The 14738-nt window shown below is 39.7% G+C and overlaps 1 protein-coding gene across 2 annotated transcripts in view; it reads left to right on the top strand.

Moving 5' to 3' along the window:
• The window catches only part of MLLT3 (MLLT3 super elongation complex subunit), a 254723-nt gene extending 249279 nt beyond the window's left edge, over nucleotides 1-5444 (top strand). For both annotated transcript variants that reach the window (XM_012769768.3, XM_012769769.3), the window contains exon 11: nucleotides 4510-5444. In XM_012769768.3, coding sequence (XP_012625222.2) covers nucleotides 4510-4641 — 132 coding nt within the window. In that variant the 3' untranslated portion in view covers nucleotides 4642-5444. The remainder of the gene's footprint in view (nucleotides 1-4509) is intronic.
• The last annotated feature ends 9294 nt before the right edge of the window (nucleotides 5445-14738 follow it).

Here is a 14738-nt window from a genome sequence, read left to right as displayed (position 1 = left end):
CCTTAGAGGACAGTTTAGCAATTTAGAAACCAGCTATTTTTCTTTTAGAATTGTCTTCAGGGAATGGGGAGTGAGTGGTATGTCAGAGTATTCCTTCTAACAACACGGAGAAGCCTCCCTGAGAAGAGTTCTGCTGAATATGGTTTTCTGCCTTCTGGGAAGTTACCTGTCATATCTAAGTGCCCCGTGTAGATTGGAGCCTAACGGCCTGCCTCTTAACCCAGGCTAGGGCACACATTTTCATGTGGTAGACAGTGCTTCCTGGTCCATAGCACAGGCCATTCTACAGGAAGACTTGAGTTATCCCAGATCTGACTCCACTCTAGACAGAAACAGATAAAGCAAGGCTTGTTCGTTACTTCCCACTCAGTGAAGAGACTGCCCCAGAGGGAAAGAACCCTGGCTTTAAAAAATATAATCAAACTAAAAATAATGCATCCACCTTTTTGTAATTAAAAAACAGATTTGGGGGAGGGAGTCATAGATTTAACAAGGGGATCTTGCCCTGTTTAAAACAAAAAAACAACCCACAGCCTGCGTGGTACCCCCTAAAAGGCTGACGTGGCAGGAAAGAATCCATCAGGAATGTTTTCACAACCACCATCATCTGAAGAATGAGTTAAACAGTTTACACACTCTTGCTTTACCACCACCCATACATACCCCGTTGCCCGCTTTTCTTATCTGCAGCCACTCTGTCTTCTATTACTTTGGCTGGGCATTAATTATTGCAATATGGTGCAGGGTAACGATGCCACGGTAAAGCCACACTATATCAGCAGAGAGAGTATTCCTATAAAAAGGCAGAGTGGAGTTCTTCAGGCATTAGAAGGGTGTTTTCAGGCCTGTGTTTGTGGCCTGTGTCATTGGAATAAAGCATGTTAATGTTGTGTTTCTGGTGTTCTAACTATGAGAATTCCTGGAAAGGAATGCGCACTTATTTTTCTTTATGGAGCCTTTACTTAATTGAGGACGTGGGTATATACGCTAATAATTCAAATCATTAATGCCATTCCCTTTGACAAGTAGTCCTGCACTCCCCCGCTGCCGCCGCTGCTTCTGCGTTAAGGCCGTCTCCGCATCTACCTTGATGTATTCTTATGGGCTCTCATAAAAACACGGGGCTCATTTCGTTAGATTTATCAGAACCCCTTGATATCTCTGTGAGTGTGTGGCTGCAGGCAGGGTGGGGCGTGCTGGCGGTGGAGGCAGAGGGAGGAGGATGGTGGAAGCACTGGGGACCGGCAAGACGGCACAACGCACAGGAGAGCACTGGGCTGGATTGCCTAGTGGGCAGAGTGTTTATTTGTTTTAAAATTAAGTAGCTTTTTTCTAGAAGGAATTTTTATTGCCCAGTTTTCTATTTGTTGTTAAGTAATTAGAGAGCAGCTATATTGAGTCATAGAAAACCGTTTTATTAAGCGGGCAAGTTGCCTGTCATTTTAAAGGGAAAATGTAGGGCCTTACTCCTGTTACCTTCACATTGCAATACTAGCCCATTGTTTCAGCTACTTGTCTATGGCTCCTCTTCTCCTGCCTTTTCCCCCTTCTCCCTGAAAACTTTTATTATAATTATTTTCCAAGCAGGCCTTTCTGGCACTTTCCTTGCTTCATTTGTTTTAGTGCTAATGAAATGGCTGACAGTCATTGAGGGCTGGAGGAAAAAGCACCAGGTCTGGTCATTCTGTGCTGTTCGGTTGCTTCCCAGATAATTAAGGATAAGTTTATATTTCCATGGTAATCATGATCATGTGACCCTGATCTATACAGCAATTAACAGTTTATAAGGAAGCGTTATTTACCGTGTCTTATTTGATCCTCTGCACAACCATGTGTGATAAGTAGAACAGGTTACATTATTATCCCCATTTTGTAGATGCCGGAAATTGAGGCTCAGAGATTATGGTATTCTATCTAATGCCATTCAGAGAGTAAACAGAGTCAGGACTTGATGTGCCAAATTCAGGACTCTATTCTGAATGCTTTGTCAGTTACTGACTGGCCAGCTGGTTGAAGAGAGGAGGCAAACACTGGTCTGCTTGTCATTTGCCTCCATTGTATAAATTTGAAATTATAATAGCTCTGAACAGGCTCTTTGTTTCTATCCTGAAAGTTATACATTTTCCACTAGATCTGTAGTATTCCTACACATGTAGTGAAAAAGATAATTTACTTCAGAAAGCACATACTCTTAGTGGTGTTAAGTACGTGATAAGTATATGATTGGCAAGAAAGGTCTGTGTGTGGCCATGGCTGTGTGTGTGTGTGTGTGTGTGTGTGTCTGTACATGTCTAGCTGTGTGTGTGAGTGTGACTTGTCCAAAATTCTATAACTGTTAACTAACAAAACAAATGTGTGTCTATTTTAAGTCTTTTAGTGTTAATGAGATCTCGTTGATAAATTTTTACATGAATGTAGTACTTTAAGCATAATTGAGCATACTCCTTCTAATAATCTCTCGACTCCATGTCATAGAGCCCTACGTCTGGTGATTTAAGCAGGTTAGGCTCTCTCCGGGCCTCCCTTCCCACCATATAACAGTAGGCCAGGAGGTAAGTAATCCATGGTCAATGTGGTGGCTTAAAAGCTGACACTGAGGACACAGACTCTTTGTCTTCCTGTTCTGCCATCTTCCATATGTTGCATTTATCCTCTCAATGGGTAGATGCTGCACTTCCAGGCATTTCATCTTCATTGCAGACAAGAAGGACAGAAGGCAAAAGGCACACGCCCATTTTCCATACCTTTTTCAAAAACTTTCCTGAAAGCACAGTGACTTCTGACAAATAAATTGTAAATACCAGTGTCTGCCAAGTGCTGCAAGTGGGTCTGTGGAGGCCAACATTTTAGCTGGGCATGTTGCCACGCTGAGAACATCAGGCTTCTGTTAGTAAAGAAGAGATAAATGGATATTAGGTAGTTGGTTTGCAGTGTCTGTCATGGTTCCACAATGGGAGAGACTTGCTTTATTATTATAAAGCCATAGTTATATATATAAAAAATAGTTCCAGAGATTGGATAAGGTAAGAACAGCTCAGTCTGGAGTTGAGCAATTAATTGGATTGAGGCCTAATGTTTTTTTTTTTTTATTATTCTGTGGAAGTCAAATAATACATCAGGGGTGGGGAGCACAGTTTCTATTAAGAGTCACTGACCTATAGGGAATAATTTACAAATTTACTGTTTTTTAAAGAAAACTAATTGTAAGAAGAAAATGTTGAAAGCTTCAGCTCTGTTCCTCCTGGCATTAGGTAGTCTAAAACTTCATTAAATAAATAATAGGCTCAATAATTAAAATTATTCTCTTTTTTAAGATTATTGGACTAAAGAGAATTAGAGGTAAGTTGATAGAAAGGGAGTAACAGGTAAAACTAAAATTAAATAGAAGTTTGTCAACTGTTCACTCTATGCAAATGTATTTCCATTGCCCTGATGTTAGTTTCCTCTCTACCCTACAAGGCTAGCTAAAATCAGTGTCCATCCCCATATGCTCCCAGCACATCTACTTAAAACCCACACAGGCACAGCATCCATTTCTGATAAAATTGTTAGTGAAATAGGACTAGAAAGACACTTGGTGTGATAAAGCATCTCTCAAACTGATAACCAACATCATTCTTAATGTTGAGACTTTAGAATTGTCCTCCTGAAAGCGGGAGCAAGAGAGGACAGTAACTGTCACCACTATCCTTTAACATTTTTCTGAAAGTTGGAGCCAATACAATAAGAAATAAGGTATAACAATTCCAAATGAAAAGACAAAGGCATCCTTTTTTTTTTTCTAGATAACATATATCTCCCCCAAATACCCAAGGGAATCAACTGAACACAATTATGAGTAATGTGTATTTTTAATTTTTCATTGAACTATAACAAAGGATACAGCTGGATGAATTTTCACCAAGTGAACACATTTTATGCAGCCAAGTCAAGCAACGCAACAGTTCCAGTCCCCCAGAAGGCTCCCTTGCGCCCCATTCCAGTTACTACCCCTGATCTTTGGGGTAGGATTGTAGATGGTTTCTGTTTTATCTGTGTGGGTTTTCTAAATTTTCAACAAATAATCAGAAAGAAAAATGATCTTGTGTGTGCGTGCGTGTGCATGTGTGCATACAAAATAGGAGTTTTGTTATTTCTAGGCTGGAGTTTCCTTACATCTATTAAGTGTACTCACTGTCCATTGAGCCAGTAACTAAGTTTTAAAGGAGTCTTGAAATTTTCTCTCTCCCTAACCACCCATTCACTGTAAAATACTCTGTTGATGACTTGAAAGCAGGAATCAGTTTGAAGTGTATGGAACACAACACAGGTTCTCATTGAGAATTTCGAAGGCTTGATATACTTTTGACTTACCACACTGGCTAAGAGATAGTTTGATCCTATTAATGGTATGGGACTTTCTTGCTATAAATAAGAGTGTTTATCACTTGGTTCCATATTTGACCCCCTCTTTCTTTGCCTTTCTATATGTTGCTTATTGCTCTAACGTTTTCTTCTTTACCCATCTAGATCGTGAACCTTATAGAAGAAACTGGACACTTTCATATCACAAACACAACATTTGATTTTGATCTTTGCTCGCTGGACAAAACCACAGTCCGTAAACTACAGAGTTACCTGGAAACATCTGGAACATCCTGAGGATACAACAACTGGATGCATCAAAAACTATTGGTTTATTTTTTTTTTTTGGTTGTGATTTTTTTGTTGTTGTTGTTTATATGGAAACACTCAGAATGATGCAACCAAAAGGGAAAAAAATAAAAATCAAACAACCTTCAGCTTTATTTTTCTTTAAAGCCAGTCATCATCTCTTGAAAAAGGAGAGGTTAAGCAAACCAGCCTCAGCGGACCACTCTTCTCTCCAAGGAAATCCCCGGGAAGAGTTAGCCTGGATAGCCTTGAAAACAAATCAAACACAACACAAGAAAACTTAAAGAATGTGTATGGTATCATGTATCTCTCTCTGTGGTGGTTCATTCCACAGGACGAATGCATATTCAACACACTGCCTTATTACATAACTGATCTATTTATTATCGCATACAGATATTCTAAAGTCGTTGAGGGAATGACACCACCAGACGTTATAAGTACTTGGTCCCGTGGATGCTCTTTCAATGCAGCGCCCTTGCCATCCCAAGCCCAGTGACCTTACTCGTATACCGTGCCACTTCCCACCAACTTTTTCCAAGTCCTTTAACTTGTTGCAGTCTGTATTTTCCACCTTTTGTTTTTCCAGTTCCAGGACACAAATGATCAACTGGGGGGACCAAATAGCCACCTTGATTTTCTTCTTTGTGGTCTTTTTCCTGAAAGTTGGGGCCCAGTCCTTGGCTGTATCCATGTAATGATCTTGGACCATGGTAGAAAATGCACCAAATAGGATCATATGAATTGCTGTCTAGCCTTAGTCAATAAACCTGTAGGACTTTTAAACAAAAGTGTACCTGTAAACGTCCTGAATCCAGCGTTGTTGAGCTGTCAACATCCTTGTGTCTGTTTTACTGTTATGATATTAGGTAAATATGGAAGTAAAGGCATTCCACAGGATCATTTTTTTTTTTTTATAAAAAAGGAATTCTGGTCCTGTTTTCTAGAAAAATGTTGTAGAAATTCTTAATTTGGATCTATTTATTAGTAAGAGTCAGCTTTCATCAGCTGCCAGTGTGTTATTCATCTTTATCATAAAAACCTGGAATAAGAGATTTTTGTTTGTTCACATATGATTCTCTTAGACACTTTTATATTTGAAAACTTAAAATCTTTCTTTGGGGGAAATTCTTGGTTATTCTGCCATAACAGATTATGTATTAACTTGTAGATTCAGTGGTTCAATACCTGTTTAGTCATTTGCTAATATTTCCAGAAGAATTTCTTGTATTGGTGAAAGATGTTTGGAGGGTGGGGTGGATATTTTTGTTCTTGTTGTACCCTTGTTTTGAAAATAGAAATCTGTCCTGTGGCATGCAAAAGAAAGCAAATTATTTTTAAAAGAAAAACAAAAAAAACCAAAGTACTTTTGGTGTCATTATTCTATCTTCTCCACAAACGGAGAAATGAAAAGTAAGAACAGCTCATCTTCTAAGTTTTCACTAGGAGCTCAACTGAAAAGAAAAGAAATGAAGAAATACTTCTGGATCCAAAGGTTCATCACTGGATCAGCCTTAAGAAAGTCTCTATGTGTGCTAATAGACCAGTATCTCCCTTGTTTGTTCCCATGCCAGATGCTGTCTTTTCATACAGAGATTAACTGGTGTCTGTACAGAAAATGGTCTTTCCAGACCCATTCTTTTGGGCACTAATGTAAATGCAGATTGATAATGGAGTTATTTCTGCATTTTAAAAAGGGGATTTTTTTACACTGTTTCTTTCTATCCAAAGAAACTATTTTTTTCCTTTTAAAAAAATTATAATACAGCCATGCTCCTTGTAAATTACTTCTCCGAAGCGTCCTCCCAGAGGACAAGTGTACTCTCTCAATAATGTTATGATTCTTAATGATGATTGGCATGAACCGTACTTGAAGCATTTGTTGTTTAGTCCACTTCTCGATGTGCAATTACAGAGAAACTTTCTGAGTCATTTTAGACGTTAGGTGACTGATGAATTGTGTGGTTTTAGTTGTGTTTTGTTTTTAACTTCACAGGTGGAAGGGGTGGGCAATGTTTATATGGAAATGTTGCAAAAATCAAAAATTTTTTAAAATTTCTAACTGCTAATCCACATCTTCTATTAAACCAGAAACTTGTGTAGTTTAACTGATAATATCTGTGTAGTTTAACTAGAAATGGATATATGTAGTTTGGGACATTTTTACTTTGGTAACTAAATTGTGTGGCAGAAACTATAATTTGGCAGTGTAAAGATTTTTTTTGTTCCTGAAGTTACCAACCAGAAAACACATTTATATTAAGGAGAATGCTAGGTTAGATAAGAAATGACCAAAAAACAAGAATAATAAGAAGAGCAGCTATCATAATGATAAATTCTAGATCTGTAAATTAGGTGATAAAGCAGATGTCTTCAGAATATCATAAAATGTAAGTTTGTAAATTGGTAAAATTCAGAAAAACTTCCTGATCTATTACTTATCACGACAGCAAGATGAATTTTCCATGAAATTCTGACAGAGTAAGAGTCACATGGATTTTCTTTGAAGTGGTAGGTACTCTTGCTCTTATCATCTAGTTTTTAAATTCAGATATAATAAATCCCTTTGAATTAATTTCATAGTTACAATACTTAAAGTAACCCACTCAATTCTGTCACATTTATATACGCTCAACTTTGAAACCTGTTAAAAAATATTTTTGACCACGTGTACACTAACAGTGGCTTTGGTTTTTTAAGCACAAAGGGAAAATGGCAGGGTTTAATTTTTTTGGTGTATATATATATAAATAGATGTTTCAAATAAAATTAATTGGGTGAATGTGAATTTGGTTTGAACCAGCCAGCGTATGATAAACTTTCTTTAAATTTTTTCCTGTGATTTGAAGGGGAAAAAAAAATGTATGTACAGAAATCCCCTCCCCCCTTGTAAATGAGCTTTTGCCTCTGATTTACCAGCTGGATGTGCGTGGGGGGGTCCTTCTATCTTAGGCTATAACAGTCATTTTAGCAACAAAAGCATTTTGCAGTTATTTCATATCTACACCACGGTCTGTCTCTCTATCTTAATGTAGACAAATAGGCATGTCTATATATGCTTTCATATTGTGTCAAAGTAGGGAAAAACATTAAAACTTCAGATCAAGAGACAAAAGCTTTAGAAAAAAAAAATCCTATGAGTGTCCTAAAAATTTTAAATTGCTAAACAAATCTCTCTAATCTGAATAATTAACTTTTTGCAGAAAGAGCCAATAAAATTGGTTTTCTTCCACTGAAAAGTTTCTTCCACCAAAAACAGTTTTGTTGATACCCCCTAATCTTTAAAAAAAAAAAAAATTAGGCCTATATAACATCCTGTTTACCATTTCAAGCCCCATAAATGTGTTTAATATACTTAAGGGAGACTTTACTCTTAAATGTTTTAACTCTACCTACTTAATGGAGTTGGTCGTTCAGTGTTGGAAATGCTCAGTGTCTGTGTTTGGTGGCTTGTGTTCATCTTTCTCACTGTGGAAGTGATCAGTTCTAGAGTAACCTGCTGTATGCTTATTACTTTCCACCTTTAGTGTTTTGTGTACTAATGCTATGTACTGCTCCTATATTTATATATATATATATATACACACACACACACATATATATTATCAGAGTAATCTTGCTTTGGGCTGTTGCTCTAAAACTATGACTATGATGTAGAGACCACTGCAGCTGCAGTGAATGTTAAGGAGTCGATTCCCATGGTTTAGTTTAGTCTTGGGCTGGAAATCTACATCTATCTTTTGACCTCTTTTGTTTTATATGATGCTTTTCATTATCTAGGCACTGCCATTTCTGAATATTCCTTGTAAAGATGCATTGAAGAAGTCAATTTAAAAGGAAGACAAAGCCACTGCTGTCTGTAAACTGTAAATATGTACTTTGGCACTTGTACTTCAGTATTCTGAAAATAGAGTTATGATGGAAATGCTGACAGATCCTTAATGGTGGCCAGAGCTACCATGCAGTGCAAAAATAAATTAAGTAAAAATGTATTCTTGAGATTAACAGTGCAAGGCCAATACGTTTTATAAATCTGTCAGTATCTTTTTAATGGAGTGTGTATGTGTAGTTATGTTGAAAGATACACTGTGTATGTGTGTGTACGTGCTTTTATGTGAACTACAAGGCGCACATGTATTTCCCATCTCTAAAACCCATGTTGAAATGTAAGTACAGATGGATAGAAATAGGTGTTTTACTTAAGTTTATATCTAATCTATTGCAGTACCATCTTCTTTAAAATGTATAGTCTTACTGATTTGCTAAGAGTCATCTGACCAAAGTTTGGCTTTACTTTGCATACAGGAAGAATGAGCCCCCTAGCCTTTTTTCAAGAAGCGATACTGCTCCTAAAGAAGAACGAATGGAGAGATCTGAGGCGGCCAGAGAAAGAACATGTGTCCAAAACCTGTTGTGTTCAGAGTGTCCACGCCTCATTCATCTTTGGGTCCCCAGTGTCTAGTACCAGTTTCTGTGTCCTGAAGCCAGTACATATTTTTGAGCTCTGCAGAGACTTGAGCAAGATATGGTGGGGCACATTCTTGGAATAAACTGGGCTACTTATGCATGATATTTTTTCTTTTTTTCCAACTTCCTTGGAAGGTTTTGTTCATAAAGGTTTTGTTCATAAAACTAAGCAATGTAGCTCGGCAGAGTCGATCTTACAAAGGCCATGCATTTATTTACTTTAGCAGCAGGAAATGCTGCCACCTTCATTAGACAGGAAGGAGAACAACTACTACAACAAAGAGAATAAAATACATTGTTTGGCAGATAACCAAGGAATTGGATGTGATGCTCTCAACTTACTAGTAAAGAGACTTACCTCTAATTTGAGAAACAGACCCTATCTTCCTTCAGGCTGACAAGCCATTTCGGGGATTATAGTGTAGGCTGCCTTGTCTCTCTTATCAGCTAGAAACCCATTTTAAGTGTGGAGGCATCAGTCCCAGATGTCCTGGGGTGACCGTAAAACTTTCTAATGACCATAGTTGAATGGAAGTAATCTCTTCCCTTATTTCAGCATAGTTACTCATTTGTTTATGTGAAATAGTGGCTAATGGCCTTGCATCTTATCCAGTGGGAAGAAAGAGTCAAGATCAGCATGGTGGCCTGCTGAAGCACTCACCCAGGAGAGTTTTCCTCAATTATCTGCTGCCTTGTCTCTCAGAGTGTCCCGCTCTAGTATTCCAGGAAAGCTGGAGAGTAATGGCAGCTCAACCAAGGCCTGACCCCCAGACCTGTCTGGTAATCCAGGAGCATAGTGTCCAGAACTAGTGGTCTTGTCTTTTCTTATTAGTGGTGCAACTAAGGGTATTTTATTGGTTTCCTTGCCTGGGACAACACCCAAATAGAAAATACAGAGCACATTTCAATGCTGCTGCTTTCTCTGCCAGGTAATAGTATCCACACCTTCCTGTTTAGGTGGTTCCCTTCTATAGAGTCATTTCCAGTCTTTTTCAGAGTTGTTAAATTGCCCTTGGCTCTCAGCTTGGGCTCCTGGTCTTCATTTCCCCTTAATTAAAAAAGGGTCACCAATATGATCCCCAGGAGCTAGTGAGGGAAATGCACAGCACAAACTAAAAAACACTCCAGGAATTATAACTGGGCCCTATGGCTCTTAAATAACGGTAAAAATAATCTACCACCTTAATGGGAAGGCTTTTTGAGTGCACTTTTATAATAGTTCGGGGCGATGATCGGCGCGCTGGGCCGGCTGCATGCAAGAGGTGGCCGCAGGAGCGGGGAGATAGACGGTGAGTAAAGGCAAAGCGATCCGCTCATTTTCTCCTCGTAATCGTGTCTTCCACCACACGTCGTCCCCACCACAGAGTTCTGAAGTTTCAAAAGGGTAGAAAAGGATAAATCCAGGCCATTAAAAGAAAATAATCAAAGCTATTGAAAAGATAAAACAAATGAGTCGCACTAAAAGGGCAGTCTGTGCAAGTAATAAGGTTGAAACACTGATACTGATTTCCTAGGCGGACAGCATTCCTCACACATGTGGTTCGTGTATCCGCGTCTGGGTGGGTGGTCTGTGAGAAGTGCTAAACGCAGCAAGATGGCTTAGTTTTTGAGCAGTGGAGGGAATCTTCGGGGGACAGGCTCAGCCCGTGGCATCTATAGTCCCTGCAACATAAAGAGGCTTTCCTTTTGCTTTGTTCCAGGAGGGAAAGTTTTAACTTGGCTTATTCATTAATATGTGAGTCTCTATTCTGCACAGAATCAAAGGGAGGGGGATAGAGAGAGAGCATGTGTGTGAGAGCACCTCGCCCTCAGCCCAGTCCTGGGGGAGCGGGGAGTATGTGTGGCGTGGAATATAATAACTGTCCCCTTGCTCTGATCTCGTCCCTGGGTGGTAGGCACCTATAAACATCCCTTTTCAAAGTGAGGCTGTTTTAAATAACACCTCAGTTTAGATAGGATAGGAAATAGTATCAAAGGCACATATTGTGCATATAGTCCACAAACAAAAGCCGAATAAAGACGGGCTCCCCCAGAAGCACATTTATATTAATGAGAATGCCGAATGAAGCACACTCGTTTCAAGGGGGGTAGACTTGTTAAGGGAAACTTAGATGCCCAGCAATGGCCTATGACAGACACGAATCATTGCCAGATCATGTCTGAAGATAAGTTGCTTCATGAATATCCCTAAGAATTGGTAGATGTTGTGGTGCTTGTTTTGACTTTAAATCAATTGGGGGATCATTGTTTTCCAAATTATAATATTTGTTTATAGATTTATCGTCTGTCTCCCTGACGAGCACAAAAGCTCCTGAGGGCAAGGACTTTGTTTCATTCACTGCGGACTCTAGGAGCTAGAATGATTCCAAGACGTACTACACACCTGTATTTGTTGAATGAAAACGTAGGAGCATTTTGTGGAACACTGAACTCTTTTGACATTTCATGAATAAAAGGTTTTGTGTTTAAGTTTGGCAAAACTGCCCAGTATGTGACCCTCTTGGCAATTCATGACATGCTAATATATATTAAATCTCTGGGAAGCCACATGTTCTAACAAAAACCAGACTTGTTTAACTTTATTTAATGCACTATTTCCCAAATTGTATATAACACAATAGTAGTAACATAACAGATGTTTCGCTTTTAAGAAAAAGTTCCTCAGTTTCTTTATCAAAATAGTTTTTAAACTATATTTCATTATTCAAGGTTTACAGCGTAGTTTGGGATAGTAGAGGTTCAAGGAAGGACAACACAGCTATTAATAGCCCCAGAAGTGGTTTGCTTGGTTAGCTAACCATTTAACTTATTGTCCAAGCTGGAACTCTTTTTTGACAAAAAGATGGGGTCTGGCTATGTTGCCCAGGCTACTGGAGTGCAGTGGCTGTTCACAGGCATGATCATAGTGCACTGCGGCCTCAAACTCCTGCCTCAGCCTCCTGAGTAGCTGGGACTACAGACACTTGCTTCAGTGCCCAGCAAAGTGGAACACTTTTGAGAATGAAACAGGGCACTATTAATAATCATTCCAGGACAATGTGGGTAAACTGAGGCTGTCTTTGGCAAACCAGGACTTATGGTTACCCTAGTTTCCAGGAACACAGTTTGAGACATTTTGAATTGAAAGTATACCCTCAGATTTCTCTCTCACTTTGGCATATGTATGATAAAAGTGTTTAGTTGGGCAGTGGAGAGGAGAAAAAGTATCTTACCCATCACAAGGTTCATGGCTGACACCCGTATATCAGAGACAGGTTAACAAGAGAAAAGCATAAATTCACTTAAACTCATGTGGCACAGGAGCCTTCAGAAATGAAGATCTGAAAGACCCAGAGAAAACTATTTTTATGCTTGAGTTTGATGAAGAATGGACAATCATATAGAAAGTATGATTGGGTGAAAAGGGAGTGTGCCCTAATGATAATAAACTGGGGGAAAGTTAGCAAGATCTGTTGGTTCAGATTTGTCTTGGCCTCTGGGAATATGGCAGGACTCCTCTGAAATGGGAGGTCTTGGGACCTATTTTCATCAGTGAGAGAATATTTTGATGGCCATGCTTCAGCAGAGAAAGGTAGGGGAACGTCAGAATGACATTTCTGCTAATGAAGTTCTCTCGGTTTCCTTCAGTTCAGAATGGTGTGCCAAAGTGCCATATTTTGGGTTATGGTGTTCTGAGCCCCAAAGGCTGCCTCTGTATGGTAGCAATTGGGTCTCTCCCTCAGAGTAAGGGTAAACCCTTAGGATCCAGCGTGTATAGGGCATTTTCAGGGTTGCTGAAGAGGCTTTGTGGTTGAAGTGGTCTCTGCTTCCCCGCCCTGCCCTGTGTTAGCCTATCATTTGAATAGATGAGCAAGCCAGTAGTGACCATGAGTCCTATATGCAAGGGAGACCCAGTCCTTATTGTGGGTCCCTGGCTCTGTTTCCTGAGCTGTTTCATGATGGGGTTGAGGTGTTTTTCCTCACAACTGACACTTTTGTTTGAGATGCTACCTCTTCATTGTCACGTCACCTGCTGAATTGTCACTCAGCCTGTTTCTGCTATTTCCTAGTGGCTGGCATCCCCCCACCCAACCCAATTGCTGGAGTTGTGCAGTTGGCAGGTTCTCTCACTGCTAGACCACACTCTGGAATTTTGCTTCTCTACACTGTGCCTCTAAGCCCTGCTACCTTTGGTGTTTTAGTGATTGCAAGTTGCATGGGCACAATTCCTAGCATAGAATAAATGCTCAAACAATATTGAACCAGTGAATAAACGGCTGTAGATCCATCTCTTCTTGGCTTGCGAGCAGGTTGCTACCATGATGCCATGCTCTGTGGCTTCTTTCCCTAAAATTATGTCTTATTTTGCTACTATGTTAAAGGTAATATAACATGGTGACAAAAATCATAGACAGTGGAGACAGAAAGGCTTGGTTTGAGTGCCAGATCTGCCACTCCTAGCCATGCAACCTTAAAAAACATACTTTCCTGAACTTTGGCTTTCCTATCTGTGAGACGGGATTAACAATGGACCTCTATTTTAAGGTGATTGTGAAGATTAGATGTTTGTAGCACACCATCCCTGGTCCATAGTAAAGTGCTCAATAAATGGTAGTTATTTTTCTTTTTCTTATGCTATTGAAGTCTGATGAGATCTTTCTATTCTCTTTTGTTGGTGGAGAACTTTGCCAACATGTAGGATTACCCTGGTGCTGTTTGCCATTCAGCCTCAAGTTACTTTAGCCTAATTGTCAGCCTGTCGTGATATGGCCAGTACACTAACAGCCTCGGTCATTGCCCTTCCTCATGCGCACATTCTTGCAGGCAGTCATCAGCTATGTAACTGCTGTTCCTCTGAAGCTATGTTCAGCACAGGGGAAGGAAAGGGGGCCAGGGTCTCTTTCTGCCCGTAGGGTTAGGTAACCTAAAACGGAGTTAAACACACTTCCCCTTGATGAACTCAGTTGCTAGAGGGAATGTTGGAGGTCATATGTTCAAGCCTTTTGTGAGCCCATTGGTTTGCCCCCTTGTGTAGCTATAAACTTCTCGATCCTACACAGACTTGTCATGAATGAGTGTCCTGGATCACAGGATGGACAACATAAGTGCACACCCTTTCAAGTGTGACTGCATAACCCCTGCTGGAGAGGGCTGGTTATACAGTGTGATCATCACTGTTGTCTCTATACAACGGTGGCTTACCACCTTGCTGAGTGGTATTCTCTCCACAGTGTTGGCCACTTGCCTGCAGCAAGCCCAGGTTGTGATCTTGGTTAGCCAGATGTTCTACTTGTTTGCCATATACAAGACCTAAGAATGAGACTTCTTGTTTTAAGGCATGTATGCTGCAGCGAAATAGCCACTGTTCTCTTACAGTCTGACTTGATTAAAAGCAAGCATCTGAGCAATCTGTACTTGAGCATTATACTCTTAAATTAAAGCCATACCACGGTTTTGATGGGCTGCAGTTGGCCACATCAACCTGTAGAGGACACTAATCTAACCCTTCATTATGTTGAAATGCAAAGAAATGCTAATTTAGTCACTATTATTCTCTGTATTCTTTTTTCTCAAATATTGTGCGTATTAGTTTCCTCTTGCTGTTGTAACAAATTACCACAAACGTAGTGGCTTAAAAC

Source organism: Microcebus murinus, chromosome 12 (assembly GCF_040939455.1).
Source record: "Microcebus murinus isolate Inina chromosome 12, M.murinus_Inina_mat1.0, whole genome shotgun sequence".
In the NCBI taxonomy this organism is placed as follows: domain Eukaryota; kingdom Metazoa; phylum Chordata; class Mammalia; order Primates; family Cheirogaleidae; genus Microcebus; species Microcebus murinus.
The sequence above is the reverse complement of the archived record's forward strand: the minus strand, read 5'-3'. Positions and strand labels throughout refer to the sequence as shown.